This window comes from Saprolegnia diclina (assembly GCF_000281045.1).
Source record: "Saprolegnia diclina VS20 unplaced genomic scaffold supercont1.11, whole genome shotgun sequence".
In the NCBI taxonomy this organism is placed as follows: Eukaryota; Oomycota; class Saprolegniomycetes; order Saprolegniales; family Saprolegniaceae; genus Saprolegnia; species Saprolegnia diclina.
This window is the reverse complement of record NW_008246078.1, coordinates 883,919-900,225: the sequence shown is the minus strand read 5'-3', so window position 1 is coordinate 900,225 and position 16,307 is coordinate 883,919. Positions and strand designations below refer to the sequence as shown.

The following is a 16,307-nucleotide window of genomic DNA, read 5'->3' as shown; positions in this document are numbered from 1 at the left end:
TGCTACACTACGTCTGCTGCTCTCCCTTTGCAGCCCCTCGCTTTGCAGCCCCTCGCTTTGCGCTGACGCTTGTCGGATGATATGAAATCCCGTGTCCATGGCCACTCGACGGTTGCGACTTATGTCGCGTCAAATGGGCGACGACTACTAGTACCCCATGCTAGTACCCAGTACCCGGCCGTGCCTTCTCACATCGCTGACTAGAGTACTACTAGAATTCGTGGGCTCGAACTCGACCATTGATTCTGCAATCAGATGTCACGGGCCGACAACAGGTGCCGGGTCGTGTAGTTACCTTGCACAAACCGGGATCGGTTGCGCGCAAACCGGAGCGGCTGCTACGTAGTACGCGCGAACAATCCGCAGCTATTACCTGGCAGCCTGCGCTTGTTGACGTAGTCAACACGGTGTACATCGCGCACGCCAACTCGAGCTCATTTTCTGGTCATGCATGCGATTCAAAGACACGGTCAACCTCAAACTTCGATCGGGCAGCTTCGAGTGGGATGCAAGGCGCTCGCTTCGCCACGCGATCGCACTTCGAAGCATCGCGTTTCCAGCAAGGGTAATGGCGCGGAAGCCCAAGGTGCGACGCAAGTTCCATCTCGACCGGCTACGCGAGCAGGTCTATGCGCTCGAGGCCGAGCTCCGGCGCATCAAGCGCGCGCACATCATGATCCTCTCGTGGGAAGACGTGGCTGGCGCGATGGCGGACGACACGCTCGCGCAGGTGCGCACGAACCGCAGCCTCAAGAAAGAGTGCGCGTACCATGCACGCCTCGCTCGCTTTCTGCGTGAGTGGATGCTCACGATGGTCCCGCCAAAGGTAGCAACGCTCGACTTGACTTGTCTCGATGAGCACGCGATGTAGTCGCTCTCGTCGCAAAGCTCGTGGCGCGATGCCTGCCTCATTGAAGGCGACGCGTCCTCTCGCCAAGTGGCCTACGAATGGGTCCTCCAGCAGCTTCATGGCAGCACGGACAGCGCCATGGCGCGCGTCTGCGAGCGCTTGACCAATGTCGACAGCGCGTTTGACGTCGCGATTGACGTCAACCTCGACGACGGGCCGCTGAGTATCCAAGTCGTGACGCAGAGCCTCTTGCCGTGCTCGTTGGCGCAGGCGACACTGGCGTTCTGGCACGCCGACTTGACGTTTGTGGCACATGCGCTGCAGCGAGACTTTAAGCAGCTGGACGAAGCACACGCGCGCAGCATCGTCTACCTCCATGACAGCATTGGCCCCGAAGACGACACGATCGGCGACAATATGCTGTACGGGCGCTTTGACGAGCCGAGTCGGTCCGTCATTGTCATGCGCTCCATCATATCGGACGCCGCGTACCCGACCAAGGGCTACGTGTGGAGCGTCGACACCAAGCAATGGTGCACACATATCAAGCTTTCGTATTGCAAGCGGCTCATTCTTCTGGTGCTAGGATGGTGGCCGAGGCCGTGGACGCGTCGACGACGCGCTGCCGCGTCTCATTTCAAATGGGCCATCCGCGGACACCGTCCGGCGACCAAGTACCGCTGTCCGACGTCGGGCGTCTCTTTGGCTGCGACGGCAACGAAGACGACGCTCGGTTCCGGCACAAGCTACGCGAGTGCTTTCGCCGTCGGCATTTCGACCAGCGACTGCAGTTTGCAGCCTACCTCGACCACGTTCTACACAGTCTGCCGCCGCCGTCCGTCGTACCATCGATTGAGTAGTGTACGTGTCCGTGTTGACATGTGCATGTGTGCTTTGATCAACAGCGATTGTGATATACGAGTGTAGTGAGGTGCAATCGTATTTTAGCCATAGCATCGGACGTCGTCGGTCGCACCGACACGTGCGCACTGCCCGCCTTTTTCAAGGTATCGCTGGTGGTACTCTTCGGCAGGGTAGAACGTGCCCGCGGGCTCGATCTCGGTGACGATCTTGTTGCCAAAAAAGACCCCGAGAAGGCTCCACGGAACGACATGAGCAGCTTTGGAGGCCTCGGCGGCCGCGCGCTGGGCGTCCGAGTGGTAGTAAATCCCGGACCGGTACTGCGTGCCAAAGTCGAGCTTTTGTCGGTTGCGCGTCGTTGGGTCGTGGATTGACCAAAACTTGTTGAGGAGCTCGTCGTACGACACGACGCTCGGGTCAAACTGGATGCGAATGGCCTCGGCGTGGCCCGTCGTGCCCGCGCACACCTGCTCGTACGTTGGGTTGGACACGTGTCCGTTGGTGTAGCCGACGCTTGTGCCCACGACGCCTTGCATGCGTTGAAAGTGGAGCTGGACGCCCCAGAAGCAGCCAGCGGCGAACGTAGCGACGGCTGTCTTGGCGGCCATTTGCAGGATGAGCCGTCGACCGTCGTTGTGCAGCGGACCTTCGTTGTGCTTCGCGTGAATATTCCACCGGGATATCTCATTTGCGCCAATCACATGATATAAACTCGTGATCTCGATAGTTCATTGGCTACAATGCCCCACTCGGCGCTGGGTCAAATCTTGCCGAGAAAAATCGCTGCCTCTGCGCATTCGCATTGGTCCACGCCATCAATTGTAGCCAATAAAACGTCACTTGAAGTACGCGTCGGCCAATCATGCTGCGCCAAATTCATCGAAGGCCGTGGCACCGTGACGGCGATGCTGAATGCAGTTGTCGCGTCAGCGTCGTACCAAGGGACGCCTGGGACAAAGCCTCGACAAAGGCTATGTGTACTACACTGCAGCGACCAGCCCCATGTCTCTGGGCGACGAGCCATCGAACATGGTCTGTCCAGCTGCCCGCGCCGGATCCCACTGCGTTGCGCACCACAACCCTTCATTTTCCACCGTGCTTACGGATCTCGAGCAAGCAATCGTTGATTTGCGTCCACGCCGTCGCAAGCAATCACTACTTCATGCGTCGTGACATTATTTATGATACAATAGAATAGTCGACTACTACATAAGCTCTTAGAGGGTCCTTTCGTCCTCGCCTTGGAGTGCGTCGAGCATCTCGAGCGTCTCGAGTCGCTGGAGCACGGCGTCCATGTGAGTGGCAAACTTCTGGCGCTCAATGCGCTGCTTCTCTTCAAAGCGCGCGCCGAGCTTGCGCATGAGCGCGACCTCGTCGTCGCCCGGTGTGTACAGATCAAAGCACGCGGCAAACTCTTCGATCGAGACGTAGCCGCCGCCCGTCGTGGTCGGGTGCTTCATGATGTAGTACGTTCGACACCGCGTCGTCTCGCCGTCCATCGCGTCCAGCACCATCCTAAAGCGCACAATCAGACGTTGCACCTTCAGACGGCAAATAAGGACGTACCATTGCTTGACGTCGACCGTCCACGTCGTCGCATCGAGCGGGTACGCTTCGTCGTTGAGGATCGAGCGCAGCACCATAACCGTTCGGTTTTCTTCTTCAAACCGGCTGTAGAGCGCATTGTCGACGATCATTTTTTGAATCGGCCCAATGTCTTCCTTGACGTACTCGAGATCGCGGTTGACCAGATCGAGCTCTTCACGGAACGTGTCGCCGTCGCGGTTAAACTCATAAAACGTCTTGTCGGCGATCCACGCGCCTTCCGAGGCCATTGGCAGGGCATACGGCAAGAGGCGCTGGCTCATGACGTGGATCTCAAGCCGGTTGTTCTCGTCCGGCACGACATGGACGTCGATAAAGTCGCCGGCCTCCGCGTCCGGAAAATGCAATGTTGAGAGCGCGCGGTCCGTGTTGTGGTACACCTGCTGCATGATCCACGAGTACGCTTGCTTGCGGAAGGCTTCGTCGCCGGCGAGGAGCTCCGAGTGGCGCCACGTCTCGACAAACGGGCTCGGCGAGTGCTGCTTGCGTCATGAGCTTATGATGCAGAAGCGAATAGATGGCCTACCGTGGCGACGTTGACGCTTTGCATCCAGGCCTTAAGGTACGCGATCATCTTTTTCTTGCTCTCGACCTCCTTCTTGAGGCACCGGTTCTCACGAATGTGCACGAGCGTATCGTGGGCAAGACCGGCGCTCACCTCCTTCCATGGCAGCATCATGGGCGTATACGGGCGCTGGCACCGGCGAAGCGTCTCTTCGAGCTCCTCAATGTGCCGATGGAGGTACTGCAGCTCCTGCACGCGTTTGCATTTGACGGTCGTGGACGTCGAGACCTTGAGGGGCCGGTCCGGGCGGCGCGGCTTGAGCGGCGACGCAGCCCGAACGGATGCGTTGCTGGACTCGACGCCGTCACAGTGGCCCTTGTGGGTCGTTGTCGAGAGGAGGAGCGTCGGCGGAGTGAGCGGGACCTCGGCGACCATGATCAAGTTGGGTTCTGCCGACAAATGGCATCTGCCGTTCTCGGCATCAGAATTGCACCACCTGGTTTCGTGGGTTTTATTGATGACACATGCCAAAGTGGGTTACGCCGGGGGCCACGTGGTGGCCATGGCGTTATAACCTGCAAATCCCGACGTCAAACGTCGGTATAACTGGGTACGGCACAGTTAGATACGCAAGTAGCTTTGTTATAATCTCCGCGACCAAGTGGGTGCAGCGGCTTCCTCGGCAATGGACTCGCGCAGCGTAGCGCTGAACGAAGCACAACAGGTGTGCATCCTGCTACTCTACCTGAATGAGGCGCAGAAGAAGTCGGCACCTTCGACCGCGGGCATAGCGAGCGAAATAAGATAGCAATAAGATTATCTCATGGCTGATCCCAACGGCGATCGCGTTGACCAGCGACCAAAACTGGCCTTTCTGAGATTGCACTTTTGTGGTGGATCGAGCTTCCATGGATCCATCTATTGCTACGCACGGCAGGAGCTACTAGCAATAAATCATCTCGTCGCCATCTACTAGTCGTCGACTCATTCCCATGTAACTTTGCTCCAATTAAATACAAAGCAGTATAATTCCAATACATTTTTCAAGTAAAGACTGGGAGGATTGAAACAAAGACGCACTCGGTGCGCCTGTCGGACCGCTGAATATTGCCACGAGGGGCTGTCGCGAGCCCGCGTCGCTGCGTGCTGAACCCAGCGCCGCAAGACGACGAGGTTAAAGCTCTCGGGAGTGCTTGGGTATTACCGATGTCTTGGAACACAATGGACGCCACAGGAACAGCGAGTGCGCTCCGAGACTTCGAGCGCTGGGACACGCGGTGCGCCGTACCGCCATCACCTTCTTTGGTCCGTTGAGTCGATTTCGTAGGGCTGCCATCTGCTCGATGCGCGCCGTCGACCGCACACCAACCCAAGCATACTCTACGTTGATGCAACACATACTACGCCTGCTTACCGTGCCACCAAGAGGAATCAATCTCGTACATAGATGACGAACATACCCGTGCCGCGTCAAGGACAAGCCCTTCGTGCTGGACCAGTCCACCTGATCCCGTGCAATGCTTGGCACATAAGATATCGTTTTGAGTCCCATGGCACCTTTACCAAATGCTACGACAGCTTTGGAACTTTTGTCGATCATCCCACCCGAGAGCACTTGCGGCAACAACAGCAGCGATGGCGAGAGGTCATCTCTCTTCCCACTCGACACCGCGCGCTGGTGTGCGTCGCACGATTTCGAAGGGAAAAGATACTCGTCAAAACCAAAAACGGCCCGTCGTCTTCAACTGCTTTTGCATATTCAGATCCATGGTCCGCGCTGGCTCTCACACACGGTTCGCAAAATATCCGATAGCGGTTGCGATGTAGTGTACCCACTTCAACATACATGTACTAGTGGGATTGGTTGGGGTGGATTGACGGGATTCTTAAAAAAAGATTATTTTTCCGAAGCTTCTTGCTAGTACTCTTTCTATAATACTACATACACATGCCTCCAACTGCCAACGACGAGAGACGATCAACTTGCAACTAATTATCAGGCCACCACGTCGGAGGCCTGTCTGGTCGACTGCTGATCGAGCAGCACAGCGTCCAAATGTGTGGCAAACTTCTCGCGCTCGACACGCTGGACGAGGAGGAAGCGGTCGCGCAGCATCTTTTCGGCTTCCGCGTCGTTTGTTGGCGCGTGGCAAAAGCACGTCGCGAGGTCCAACAACGGGACGTGGCCGGCCTCGGTGCTCGGGTGCTTGATCGAGTAGTACGTGCGGCACAATGTGTGGTACTCGTCGAGCTTGTCGGCCACCATCCTACACAAGTTGTCATTGTCAGCATCACTATTGTCCTGCAGAACGATACGACCATTGTTTCGTGTCGACGGTCCACGTTGTCGCGTCAATAGGGAAAAGCTCGTCCTTGAGAATCGACCGCATGACAAGTACTGTCCGCGTCGGCTCATTGAACCGCCCGTAGAGCACATTGTCGAATATTGGCCGGGTCCCGGGCCCCATCTCTTCCTGGACGTACTCGAGTGCGTCGCTCACGACGTGGAGCTCGTGCCGGTACACACTTAATGGCCGGCCCTGCGCAAACTGCACGAACGTCTTGTCGGCGACCCAGAGACTCTGGGAAACCAATTCGAGGCTGTACGGCAAAATGCGCTGCGTCATGACATTGACGTGCAAGAGACCGTCGACCCACTCGACGTCGACAGCAATGCCATCGGAATCGTGGCTCGGGAAGGACACGTGGGCCAAAGCGGCTTCGGTGCTGCAGTACGCTTGCCGGACGATCCACTCGTACGCGGTGCGCCGCGCGGTCGCGTCGCCTGCGATGAGCTGCGAATGCTGCCAGCTGTCGGTGGACGACCGTGGCGACCGCTACATTGGCAGCATGTGCATGATGTCAGTGAATGCAGCGCGATCGTTGTACCGGAATTGGCGTGAGCCCGTCGATCCATGTGCGAAGATACGTGCCGAGTCGTCGGTGGTGCTCGAGTTCGACCTTGAGACTGCGGTTGTCGCGCACGTTGCGGAGTGTGTCTTCGGCGAGCGCCGAGCTCACTTCTTTCCACGGCAGCATGGTCGAGCGCCGGCCTTGGAGTCGCCGCAGCTTGATCTCGAGCTCGTAGATATGGCGCGATAGCAAGTGGAGCTCGCGCAGCCGCTTGCACTTGACGTGGGGCATTGGCGGCGGGTTCTCAAAGCACGGCTTGAGCGCGTCGCGCTTGATGTTGCGGATCTTGCGGATCTCCGACACCATGATGGGTCGTCCCGGCGAAATCGAGATAGGCGACGCCCGTCGAACACACTGCTTTCTGTGCGGGTCGGCCAGCTGCGGGAATTCGCTTAGATAGTACCATCGCGCCAAACAAGCAAAACCGTGGCCCATGTATAGCGATAACGAGGGCGCGCGCGCCGTGCACAGCACGTGCACACAGCGACGATCGCAGTCACTTTTGCTTCAAAGGCAATCGCGCTGTTCTCAGATCGATCGACCAGGTTGCGTGGCACGAAGGCGTGGGTCGGAGGGTACTGATTAAGCCAATTGCAGCCAGACGCGGCAAGCCAGTGCCACAAATCATCCGAGGCTGTTGGTACCCAGATGAACCAGGTGGCGGGAAGGCCGCGCCAAATACATACTTGTCGACTGTATGCTACCGTACATGGAGCGTTTTGTATGGTATACTGGTGGACGTGTAGGTCGGTTTTGATCGCAAACGGCAATTTCCGAAAGGCGCAAAAATAGCAAGTCCGACACATCCGAAACAGCAAAGTACTAGAATTCTAGTACACCCTCAGTGCCAAAGGTGCTGCATCGCATAGCCTTCGCTAGTGCTAGCAGACGGACGCTACCTTTTTATATAAGCATAGGAGGTGCGAAATACATGTAGAGAAATGCCACCTGGGACTTGAAGCCACGCTTGCGGGCAAATATGGAACGAGCACGAAGAAGCGCCCGCGGTTCGATTTTTGTCGCTCACCGCCTTGGCTACTCGTGGGTAGCGAGCTAGCCCCGATCAGCTTTATTCTCGTTGGACACTGTCTACAGACAGCCTCGAATCTCGCACGCATTCCCGCATTCGCAGCCGCACACCAAGTAGCCGCGTCCACCGAGGCGCACCGACAAGTTCAACGCGACCAGTCGCAGGACGAGTATCCATGTTCACCAGCACCTACCGAGGTATCCCCTTGCACCTACTAACAAAACCATGGTTTAATGGTGCGGTGAGTAGTTTTCGGTACTACCAACGCGCAATCGAGTCCAAGCAGCGCAACAATAATGTCCACGAGGTTTGTTTAAATTAGTTATGAGTGAAACGCCTCACGGTGACGCACTCGGCGTCGACGACGTGATTTTGTCGAGCACGCGTTGGAGGTGGATCGCAAACATGGCGCGTTCGCGGCGCTGGTGGTGCGGAAAGCGGTTGCGGCAGTAGGCTATCGCGTCGGCGTCGCTCACCGGCTCGTACCGGTACATGCGAACCACGTCTTGGATGGGCACATACCCCGACGCCGTCGACGGGTGCCCGAGGTAGTCGTAGAACCGGCACCGCGTCGACTGGTCGTCAATCTTGTCGAGCACAAACCTAGTCCCAACGCTAAACACATGTCGCATGTAGCAAAACGTACCATTGCTTCATGTCGGTGGTCCACGTCGACGGGTCGATCGGGTACGCGTCGTCGGTGCGCACAGCTCGCGTCACAATGGCCGTGCGGTTCGGTTCGTGGAACCGGCCGTAGAGGAGCTTGCTGTCGATACGCTTGGCACTCGGGCCCATGTCTTCCTGGACGTACTCGACGTCGCGGTTCACTTGCAGCAGCTTGGCGAGCGGGTCGGGCTTGCGCTGAATGTAGTGGATAAACGTCTGCGCCGCGATCCAAACGGCGCGGGACACGTCGTCGAGCGAGTAGGGCAAGACCACTTGCATCTGCTGCGTGAGGCTAATGATCGGTCCGTCAAAGGCAATGTCGGTCTCGAGGTAGTATTCATTTCCATGCGGGAATGCGAGTGGCATGAGCGCACGCTCCGTGTTGTGGTAGAGCTGCGCGACGAGCCACTCGTACCCGACCTTGCGCGTTGCCTCGTCGCCCTGGAAAATGTGCGAGTGGCGCCATGACTCGAGGTGGATGTTGGGCTGCCGCTAATGCCCATGAGAAAATAGCTTGAAGAAAGGAGACGATGGCGTACCGTTTGCGGCGACTGCGAGAGGATCCAGTCCTGCAGCAGCCGCGCGAGCCGCTTGTTATGCGTCAGCTCGCGCTTGAGCGACCGGTTCTCGCGCACCTTGTCGAGCGTGTCGTCGGCGAGGGCCTTTGCGACTTCTTCCCATGGCAAGAGCGTGACGCGGACGCGCTTGGTCTTGCGCACGCGCGCCTGGAGGTCGTAGATGTGCTTCTTGAGGTACTCGATCTCGCGCAGCCGCTTGGACTTGAACTGGTGTACGACGAGCGCAGCAGCAGCGTCGGGCTTGGCCACGAGCCCATTGTCGTCGGTCCGCATCATGACCATGTTGCACTTGGCGCTTTTGAAAACTGAGCGGCCAATTGCCGCTTGGGTTCGGTATAGCGCAACTTCGCTTCGAGCTTCGAAGCAGGTGTCACTGGACCCAGATGGCAGGGTGAAGCCCACGGATCACTCCGCCACCGACAGTGGATGGACCGCAGCATGGGACGTACTACGTATACCTACCGCGTACGACACGCTATGAGAATACACTGTGCACTACGTCATGGCTGTGAGCATGGAACAGGTACCGTGGATATGTGAGTCACTGCACAATGCGATATGTGTTCGCGTTCGATGGCTTTGCTCACGGACTCGCGAGCGCGTTGCGGCCACGAGTAGCCAGAAAGGCGCGATGCGAGAACCCTTGGTGCGCCCGCAGCAACCACCCACAGTCTTCTGTCGAGAAGGGTCGGAACCGCCACCGCCTTAGCTCCTTGGCACCGCACCAGCACATTATACAGTATTCATACTGCCATTCAGCCACAGGATACACACGTGCGATTACTACTTGGGTTGCGTGGACTCTGTAATGGTGTGTGTCTATTGCATCCCTGTACAAATCGATGGCAGTGCGAGGTTTGGCACCGCACCACCCAAGTCGTGCGGTGCCGTGACCGCCGAAATATGAGTTGGCCAGCCATGTGGTGACTGCGAACGTGGCGGCCGTACGTACGACCACGACCGGCCCCGCGCGATGGCTGGCTTCGGAATGTGTACACGATAGTAACAACGATTACAAAGCCACCCAGACGCACTAGAAAGCTGAGTCGTCGAGCGCCGCCATGGCGTCCGTGAGCGTCTGTTGCTCGAGAAGCAGGTGCACGAGCTCGGCGAACCGGACACGCTCGCGCTGCTGGCTGTCGATCGTGCGGAGCCGGAGAAGTGCCGCGGCCTCGGCGTCGTCCCGCGCCTGCAGCCGAAAACACTTGGCGAGCTCGCGGATCGGCACGTAGCCCCGCTCCGTGCATGGATGGCCCGTGGCGTCGTACATGCGACACCGCGTCACATTGGCGTCCACGCGGTCGGCCACGATCCTATCAAAGTATCAGTCTATCGAGTTGGATAACCATTGGCGACCATTGCTTGACGTCGCACGTCCAGACGTCCGAGTCGAGCGGATGCGCGTCGTCTTTTAGAACCGAGCGCTTGACGAGGACGACGCGGTCGGGTGACGCAATGAACTTGCCGTAGAGCATGTTGCCCGCAACGCGAATGTGACCGGACGCCGGGCCCATCTCTTCGCGATGGTAGATAATATGATCTGCAATCGGGGCACGCTCTTCAATAGTGCCCTCTGACACAAACCCGAGCAGTGTGCGGTCCGCGACCCAAAGCGCTTGCACCGCTGCCTCAAGCGGGTACGGCACCAGGAGCTGCGACGTGACGGCGACGTGCATGACGTTGTCGTTGCACGTGATATCCGCGTGCACGAAGTCAACGTCCGCCTCGGGAAAAGGTGCCGCGCGCGCCATCTCCCGGCTCGTGTTGTGGTAGACGTGTGTCGTAAGCCACTCATAGCCCGCTTGCCGCATCGACGCGTCGCCGTCAAAGATATGCGAGTGCCGCCACGAATCTTGAAACGTCGAAATGACGTGGCGCTACGAGAGCGCTGTATTGTTAAAAGGCAATGCCATGCTGCACGAATGTACCTTGGGCGGCGTCATGCCGTGGACCCACTCGCGCAAGAAGGCGTATTTGTGACGGTTGTACTCGACGGTCGACTTGAGCGTCCGGTTCTCACGGACTTTGTCGAGGGTGTCGTCGGCGAGCGCCTTGGCGACTTCTTCCCATGGCAGCACGGTCGAGTGGCAGCGCTGGGCGCGCACGAGGTCCTGCTCGAGCTCGTAAATTCGCTTCTTGAGGTACGCGAGCTCCTTCACGCGCTTGGACTTGATGGTCTGGAGACTGCTCCACTGCACAAAGTTGTCGTTGCACTTGAGCGACGTCGTGTCAAAGGGCATTGTCGCCGCCTTGCGCTTCCGTGGCGAGGATGCGAGCTGCATGGTTTGTCGTTGCGAGAGAGAAGATGAGGACTAACACCTCGCCCATGCTAGTGCGTTGGTTGCTACTAAGCGCGCCTCATCTGATTCTACCTCGTGAGTAAGAATCATCGTCCAACAGTGTCTGTAGGTTGACGTTCGGGACATGTGGTCCACCGTGGGAGGTGGTCGTGGGCAGCGCCTTTCATGCAATGTACGAGTACATGTAGCGCAGTGCCAGCCGACTTTGCCCGCAGTTGTGGTGCAGGCGACAGTCCAGAAGAAGTCCACGTCGCTGCACTGCCCTATGCTGCCTAATATCCCAGGCGTGGAGACTCAGGCTTGCATTCAGTACATGCGTCGCTCCCGGATGTCTTGTGCCAGGCACTTGGGGGGGACGTGGGGGGCAAGCCTTGTGCCAAGCGCCCTCCTTATCAGTCGCGCTGGGTGCATAATCGTGGGCTGTATGCTTGTGAAGAATCGTTTTGCGCGGGCCATGCACATGCGTGAGCCCTGGTCCACTTTGGTCATGTGCACTTTGGCAGCTGGGCTTTGCAACGCAAAGCAAATTTTTCTTGATGATGAGGTAGTATGCGCTTTATGACGCCGTTGGACCAGTGTTTACTCCAAGAAGTCGCATATAGCTACTCGAATGCAACTCTAGCCAAGGAAGCATGAGCTCGCTTGCGCCCCCCGCTTGCGAAAGAAGGGGTCGCTGGGTGCAAGCTACTCCTTCTCGTTATGCAAACCGTTGCATTGTGCTCGTTTCGTACACCATTGCGCAATCGCACGCATGGTGTCCCTGCTTCTCGCTAGGTAAGGTCGAGAGAGTGCCCTTGTCGCATCGAGGTAAGCTTTACTACAATTGCACGACCAGGACTGCGGTCGGCCTCGTATCCGGCCTCGTGTCCGCATTTGTCTCTGTCAAGCCACGACGGCTGTTTGCCGACTGCATAAACGTAATGGCTTTACCAACCTGGATCATAGACAATGTTGTGCAAAACTCTCGGATTTCATACGGCACAATGCATTTCAAGAGGTACAATGGGTTGGCGTCTGTGCATTCGCTTCGATCTTGACGGTGGGTTTGAATGCACGCGTGGCCACCAGAGTGTGTCCACAGTGCTGCAAACACGTTTCAAGGTGGCGGCGGAAACTTGCTTGCTCCTTGCGTTGGTGCCGATCAAAGTGGTCGGCCAAATAGGCGTACGCCGCGTCGTCCGACGTGGTCTCAAACCTCTTGAGTTTGGCGAGAACCGTCAATGGCACGAGTTGGCCGCTGGGATAAATCGGGTGTCCGCTGTAGTCGTAGACCCGTACCCGCGTCGCATTTGCATGCATGCGGTCTAGAACGATCCTAACCAATAGCGTCATGTAAAACCCAATATCGAAAAACAAAAGTTCAAACCATTGACGTGAGTCGGTGCACCACGTATCCTGCGGCACAGGGTGGGCCTCATCCGAGAGAACTGAGCGACTGATGAGCACGGTGCGGTCGGGCGTGTCGTATCGACCGTAGAGCGCATTGGCAATGATTTTCTGGCACGGGGGGCCAACGTCTTCGTGAAAGTATTCGACGTAGCTGCTTACGGCGGTGCGCAGCGTCGAGCAGTTCGTCTGCTTGGAGCAGCACGTTGCTAAGAACGACCGGCTCGCACTCCACGTGGCGTCGGCGACATGCGGCATCGGGTACGGCTCGATCCACTGGGATGTGACTGTGAGACTCATTGCAGTGCCGTCAAACGTCATGGCGACGCGGACCGCGTCATCGTCGTTGTGAAGCGCTGCCGACACGTGGGCCAGCGCGCTCGACGTGTTGTGGTAGCACTGCTGCAAGATCCACTCGAGCCCGACCTTGCGCGCGTCCGGTGCACCGTTGAAGAGCCGTGCGGTTGTCCACGGATCGTGCCCGGGTGTCCGTGTCTACAACCGTTGCCTTGAGATGCATGCAAGGCAAAGAAAGTGTATGTACGTGCGGTGAGGATGCGTGGGCACTTACCCACGCCGCGAGGAGGGTGCGAAGGCCCTGAGAAGCTGCAACCTCGCGCTTCAGGGATCGATTTTCCCGGACTCTGTCCAGCGTGTCTTCTGCGAGCGCTTTCGAGACGTCCTCCCAGCCCAGAAGTGTCGAGTGACTCCACTGGAGGTGGCCGACACGCTTCTGGAGGACGTCGATGTACCGTCGCAAGAACGCGATTTGTTTGCTGCGCTTGCGGCGGAAGCGGCTCAAGATGGCCTCGAGGTCCGTGTAGAGCGGCGGTGCGGTGCTTGTGGTCGCCATGGCGGGTTGCAAAATGAGTGACGTGACGGCGGTGGTTGATACGCCTTGAGTAATACTGCTGGTATGAACGCATCATGCACGGTCGTCATATGCGCGTATGTCCCACGAGCTTGACAGGGTGTCCATCACCGCCTTGACGTGCTTTTTCACAAGCAAGTTACAGAGAGACGATACTAATCAGAGTCGAATAGTGTGTTGTGTGTCGAACGAGACTTCTCCTAACGATTTAGAGCACTACCCGAGTCAGAAATGAATAACTAATACTAGTAAGTACCTCTGGCCCGCGTCCTCGTGAGCCACAGGCCGTTTGAACGTTGGTCGGCAATTTGACGTGCCCTAGGTGCGAGGCGAGAAGGCAGCGAGGATGTGAATCGGATCGAAATACCTACCCAGTGACGTGTGGTAACCCCGCGGAGAGTCTCAACCTCCCATACATTGCTCTTTGTTTACTCCGTCGCCACCGATTGCTCCTAGGCCACACCCTTGTCCAATATGGTGTGTGATGACTCCAAACCCAGCGCGTAGTTCCAAGATACGAGCGCTTGGATGAGTTTCTCAAGCGAGTTATCGCGAGCAGATGTGGCCATCGGTGCTGGACAGAGCACATGGCCGCTTAGTCAAGCAGATCATGGACAGAGCGTACCACCAAATGACGTTCCGTTGCCAGATGGCTACCCCTGTGTTCGGTCGGCATTTAGTACCGGTGCTAGTAGTATTGGGCAATCCGTAGTCAAAATATCGAGGTGAACCATCGGCACGCTATCGCAAGGGTCGCTATCACTTGTCACGTGCGCCTTTTGAAGTTGGCTGAGCGTGCGCGAGATGCACGAGTAACGACTCTGGCGACCTCAGGCAGTTACGGTTATAATGCCAGTTACAAGACACTAGATTCCAATCGAACCAGATTTCGTGGCACTTTAAGAGGGCCCCAGAGAGGGCCCCATCCCCCTCGCAGGACGCTGTGGGTTGCAAGGCGTCGCGAGCGTTCGGCGAGGTCGGTCCTTTCTGGGAGTATGCAGAGATGGCGGACGGACAAATCAGTGAGGTGAAAATAGCCTCCGATATGTAAACAAAACACCGACAGCTATTCTAGATCCATGCCGCACGACGTTCAAGCACCGAGATGATAGATCAGAAACTCAGAACAGTAGAACAAAGCCACGATATATTCACAATCCGCGATCGTTTTATAGCCCTTCGAGATGGTGGGACGATGACAAATGTTCTTGATGCATGTACTCGAAACCGAAAGAGACACCTCGGGTCGCACAACTGCACCGAGCGACGCCACAGTTGGCATTTGGTACTAGTATTTTTCAGATCGGTGACAGTGTTGACTGGATCGGTGACAGCATGGGCTTGTGGTGGTACGCTTCCGCACGCAACATAACGAGCTGAGCGTCCAATACGCGAGTAGAGATTCCGTCGCACCGACTAGTCGTATTTGCATATAGGTACAATTGCAAAGTGCCAATAAGCACTATGTTGCAGCTCGTGTGCGCCGTTTTAGATACGATACCTTCCTCGCCCTGTGCCACGTGGTGCGCCCGTTGACTTGTCTAACCCATACGGTTCTCATCGCGATCCGGTCGTTCGATGGTACAAGTACTACCTGCATTGGGAGGCGGGGACGTGAAGATTCAACAACTACATATTTCACAATGGCGAGCTTGCTCAGGGGTATTAGCGCTATGCCTTGATTCCTGCCAGGACCTCGGGTGAGGTGAGGTGGGTTGCTTGGTAGGAGTCGAGATCTAGAATGCTAGCTCGACCACTGCTCGCAAGATACGCCCTTCGTGAAAAGGTCGTTTCACCTTCGTACGCGCGCCAAACACCCACTACAGCGCCATTGAGCAGCATTGAAGGGGCGTCTCACGTGGTGCGTGCGAGCCGCAAGTGCTTTCGTTTGCGCCGCGTCAATTCCGGACAAATCCACCAGCTCGGTACAAAGTTCGGCACATAGCTCAGTACGTAGTTGCACTCGTTTGGAGCTCAGTAAGATTTGGCAAACCCCTCGATTCAATCAAACGAAATTTCGTACTACATTTATGCATGCAGACAAATAGCATTGGCGTCGACTACGTTTCATGATGTGGCCGCTTTGGTGCAGGCTCGTCGTCGTCCGTGACGGCCGCATGGAGGGCGAGGACCTCGTCGAGCACTGCGACGCGCTCAGTATCTTCTTTCAGTTGTGCCCGGCGGTTCAGATACGCGATAAGATCGTCATAGGTCACACCACCAGGTTGCGCTCGCTTCCAAATAAAAGAGTTGGTCGGCCGCTCGTCTTCAGCGTCTTCAACGTCGCTCGCCGAGTCGTCGCTCCCGTCCACTTGGTCCAGCAGGAGCTCTTGGGGGTAGGCCTTCACGAGATCGTCGAGTGCTTCGCACGGGCCGTCGTTCGCGCACCGAAACTCAATGCAGTGTCCATCGAGCAGAAAATCATCAAACGCGGCACACTCGTCACAGTGGTCCGCGTCAACGTCAATGGCCGTCAAGACAAAATCGTTCAAGACGGGCACCGGGGTTAGCGCGCCGCCTTGTAGCAACGCTGTCAAGCACGGACCCGCCAGGTGCACGACAAGGTCGAGGTCCTTGCTTTGAAACCGGCGGTAGAGCATCTCGATGACGGGGTAGAGGCACGAGCGGGTCGCGTCCAATGTCGCTGGCAGTGCTGCCCGCCAAGAAGTCACAAACGGCAGCGCCTCGCGAGGCGTGGTAAGCGTGAGCACCTCGATCACGTCGACGATGCTACTGAGGACA

The 16,307-nt window shown here is 57.2% G+C and overlaps 8 protein-coding genes across 9 annotated transcripts; 1 reads left to right on the top strand and 7 right to left on the bottom strand.

Annotated features, from left to right (window-relative positions):
* Positions 1–494: 494 nt before the first annotated feature.
* Positions 495–1,774, top strand: SDRG_04672 (hypothetical protein). The gene is made up of 3 exons (XM_008610351.1): positions 495–826; positions 872–1,383; positions 1,437–1,774. The coding sequence occupies exons 1-3, from the start codon at positions 569–571 to the stop codon at positions 1,708–1,710; spliced, it is 1,044 nt and encodes a 347-aa protein (XP_008608573.1). The 5' UTR covers positions 495–568; the 3' UTR covers positions 1,711–1,774.
* A 20-nt stretch (positions 1,775–1,794) lies between these two features.
* Positions 1,795–2,319, bottom strand: SDRG_04671 (peptide-methionine (S)-S-oxide reductase; the record flags this gene model as incomplete). Its single annotated transcript, XM_008610350.1, has 1 exon — positions 1,795–2,319. The coding sequence occupies one exon, from the start codon at positions 2,317–2,319 to the stop codon at positions 1,795–1,797; it is 525 nt and encodes a 174-aa protein (XP_008608572.1).
* A 544-nt stretch (positions 2,320–2,863) lies between these two features.
* Positions 2,864–4,329, bottom strand: SDRG_04670 (hypothetical protein). Its single transcript, XM_008610349.1, has 3 exons — positions 3,843–4,329; positions 3,278–3,795; positions 2,864–3,226 (listed from the first exon to the last, which is right to left on the bottom strand). Exons 1-3 carry the CDS (start codon positions 4,254–4,256, stop codon positions 2,929–2,931), a joined length of 1,230 nt encoding a protein of 409 aa, XP_008608571.1. The 5' UTR covers positions 4,257–4,329; the 3' UTR covers positions 2,864–2,928.
* A 1,356-nt stretch (positions 4,330–5,685) lies between these two features.
* On the bottom strand, positions 5,686–7,228 carry SDRG_04669 (hypothetical protein). The gene is made up of 3 exons (XM_008610348.1): positions 6,711–7,228; positions 6,141–6,658; positions 5,686–6,088 (listed from the first exon to the last, which is right to left on the bottom strand). Exons 1-3 carry the CDS (start codon positions 7,167–7,169, stop codon positions 5,818–5,820), a joined length of 1,248 nt encoding a protein of 415 aa, XP_008608570.1. The 5' UTR covers positions 7,170–7,228; the 3' UTR covers positions 5,686–5,817.
* An 815-nt stretch (positions 7,229–8,043) lies between these two features.
* Positions 8,044–9,302, bottom strand: SDRG_04668. 2 transcript variants are annotated; one of them, XM_008610346.1, is made up of 3 exons: positions 8,970–9,302; positions 8,411–8,922; positions 8,044–8,367 (listed from the first exon to the last, which is right to left on the bottom strand). In XM_008610346.1, exons 1-3 carry the CDS (start codon positions 9,288–9,290, stop codon positions 8,103–8,105), a joined length of 1,098 nt encoding a protein of 365 aa, XP_008608568.1. In that variant the 5' UTR covers positions 9,291–9,302; the 3' UTR covers positions 8,044–8,102. The 2 variants fall into 2 exon arrangements, with proteins under 2 accessions (XP_008608568.1, XP_008608569.1); XM_008610347.1 differs by having other exon boundaries at positions 8,411–8,916.
* Positions 9,303–9,975: 673 nt separating this feature from the next.
* On the bottom strand, positions 9,976–11,309 carry SDRG_04667 (hypothetical protein). Its single transcript, XM_008610345.1, has 3 exons — positions 10,937–11,309; positions 10,365–10,885; positions 9,976–10,321 (listed from the first exon to the last, which is right to left on the bottom strand). Exons 1-3 carry the CDS (start codon positions 11,288–11,290, stop codon positions 10,042–10,044), a joined length of 1,155 nt encoding a protein of 384 aa, XP_008608567.1. The 5' UTR covers positions 11,291–11,309; the 3' UTR covers positions 9,976–10,041.
* A 1,095-nt stretch (positions 11,310–12,404) lies between these two features.
* SDRG_04666 (hypothetical protein) lies at positions 12,405–13,547 on the bottom strand (the record flags this gene model as incomplete). Its single annotated transcript, XM_008610344.1, has 4 exons — positions 12,405–12,426; positions 12,477–12,623; positions 12,675–13,189; positions 13,239–13,547. 4 exons carry the CDS (start codon positions 13,545–13,547, stop codon positions 12,405–12,407), a joined length of 993 nt encoding a protein of 330 aa, XP_008608566.1.
* A 2,001-nt stretch (positions 13,548–15,548) lies between these two features.
* On the bottom strand, positions 15,549–16,307 carry SDRG_04665 (hypothetical protein). Its single transcript, XM_008610343.1, has one exon. It carries the CDS (start codon positions 16,163–16,165, stop codon positions 15,626–15,628), a length of 540 nt encoding a protein of 179 aa, XP_008608565.1. The 5' UTR covers positions 16,166–16,307; the 3' UTR covers positions 15,549–15,625.

Bases quoted from the DNA above. Each gene is read 5' to 3' on its own strand.
- SDRG_04672 (XM_008610351.1), top strand. From the start codon at position 569: ATGGCGCGGAAGCCCAAGGTGCGACGCAAGTTCCATCTCGACCGGCTA. The intron at 827-871 runs GTAGCAACGCTC...CACGCGATGTAG, and splicing joins TCACGATGGTCCCGCCAAAG to TCGCTCTCGTCGCAAAGCTC. The intron at 1,384-1,436 runs GTGCACACATAT...TTCTGGTGCTAG, and splicing joins AGCGTCGACACCAAGCAATG to GATGGTGGCCGAGGCCGTGG.
- SDRG_04670 (XM_008610349.1), bottom strand. From the start codon at position 4,256: ATGGTCGCCGAGGTCCCGCTCACTCCGCCGACGCTCCTCCTCTCGACA. The intron at 3,796-3,842 runs GTAGGCCATCTA...TGACGCAAGCAG, and splicing joins AAAGCGTCAACGTCGCCACG to CACTCGCCGAGCCCGTTTGT. The intron at 3,227-3,277 runs GTACGTCCTTAT...TGTGCGCTTTAG, and splicing joins ACGGTCGACGTCAAGCAATG to GATGGTGCTGGACGCGATGG.
- SDRG_04669 (XM_008610348.1), bottom strand. From the start codon at position 7,169: ATGGGCCACGGTTTTGCTTGTTTGGCGCGATGGTACTATCTAAGCGAA. The intron at 6,659-6,710 runs GTACAACGATCG...CTGCCAATGTAG, and splicing joins ACGGGCTCACGCCAATTCCG to CGGTCGCCACGGTCGTCCAC. The intron at 6,089-6,140 runs GTCGTATCGTTC...CAACTTGTGTAG, and splicing joins ACCGTCGACACGAAACAATG to GATGGTGGCCGACAAGCTCG.
- SDRG_04668 (XM_008610346.1), bottom strand. From the start codon at position 9,290: ATGGTCATGATGCGGACCGACGACAATGGGCTCGTGGCCAAGCCCGAC. The intron at 8,923-8,969 runs GTACGCCATCGT...CATGGGCATTAG, and splicing joins TCTCGCAGTCGCCGCAAACG to CGGCAGCCCAACATCCACCT. The intron at 8,368-8,410 runs GTACGTTTTGCT...CGTTGGGACTAG, and splicing joins ACCACCGACATGAAGCAATG to GTTTGTGCTCGACAAGATTG.
- SDRG_04667 (XM_008610345.1), bottom strand. From the start codon at position 11,290: ATGCAGCTCGCATCCTCGCCACGGAAGCGCAAGGCGGCGACAATGCCC. The intron at 10,886-10,936 runs GTACATTCGTGC...GCGCTCTCGTAG, and splicing joins ACGGCATGACGCCGCCCAAG to CGCCACGTCATTTCGACGTT. The intron at 10,322-10,364 runs GTCGCCAATGGT...ATACTTTGATAG, and splicing joins ACGTGCGACGTCAAGCAATG to GATCGTGGCCGACCGCGTGG.
- SDRG_04665 (XM_008610343.1), bottom strand. From the start codon at position 16,165: ATGCTCTACCGCCGGTTTCAAAGCAAGGACCTCGACCTTGTCGTGCAC.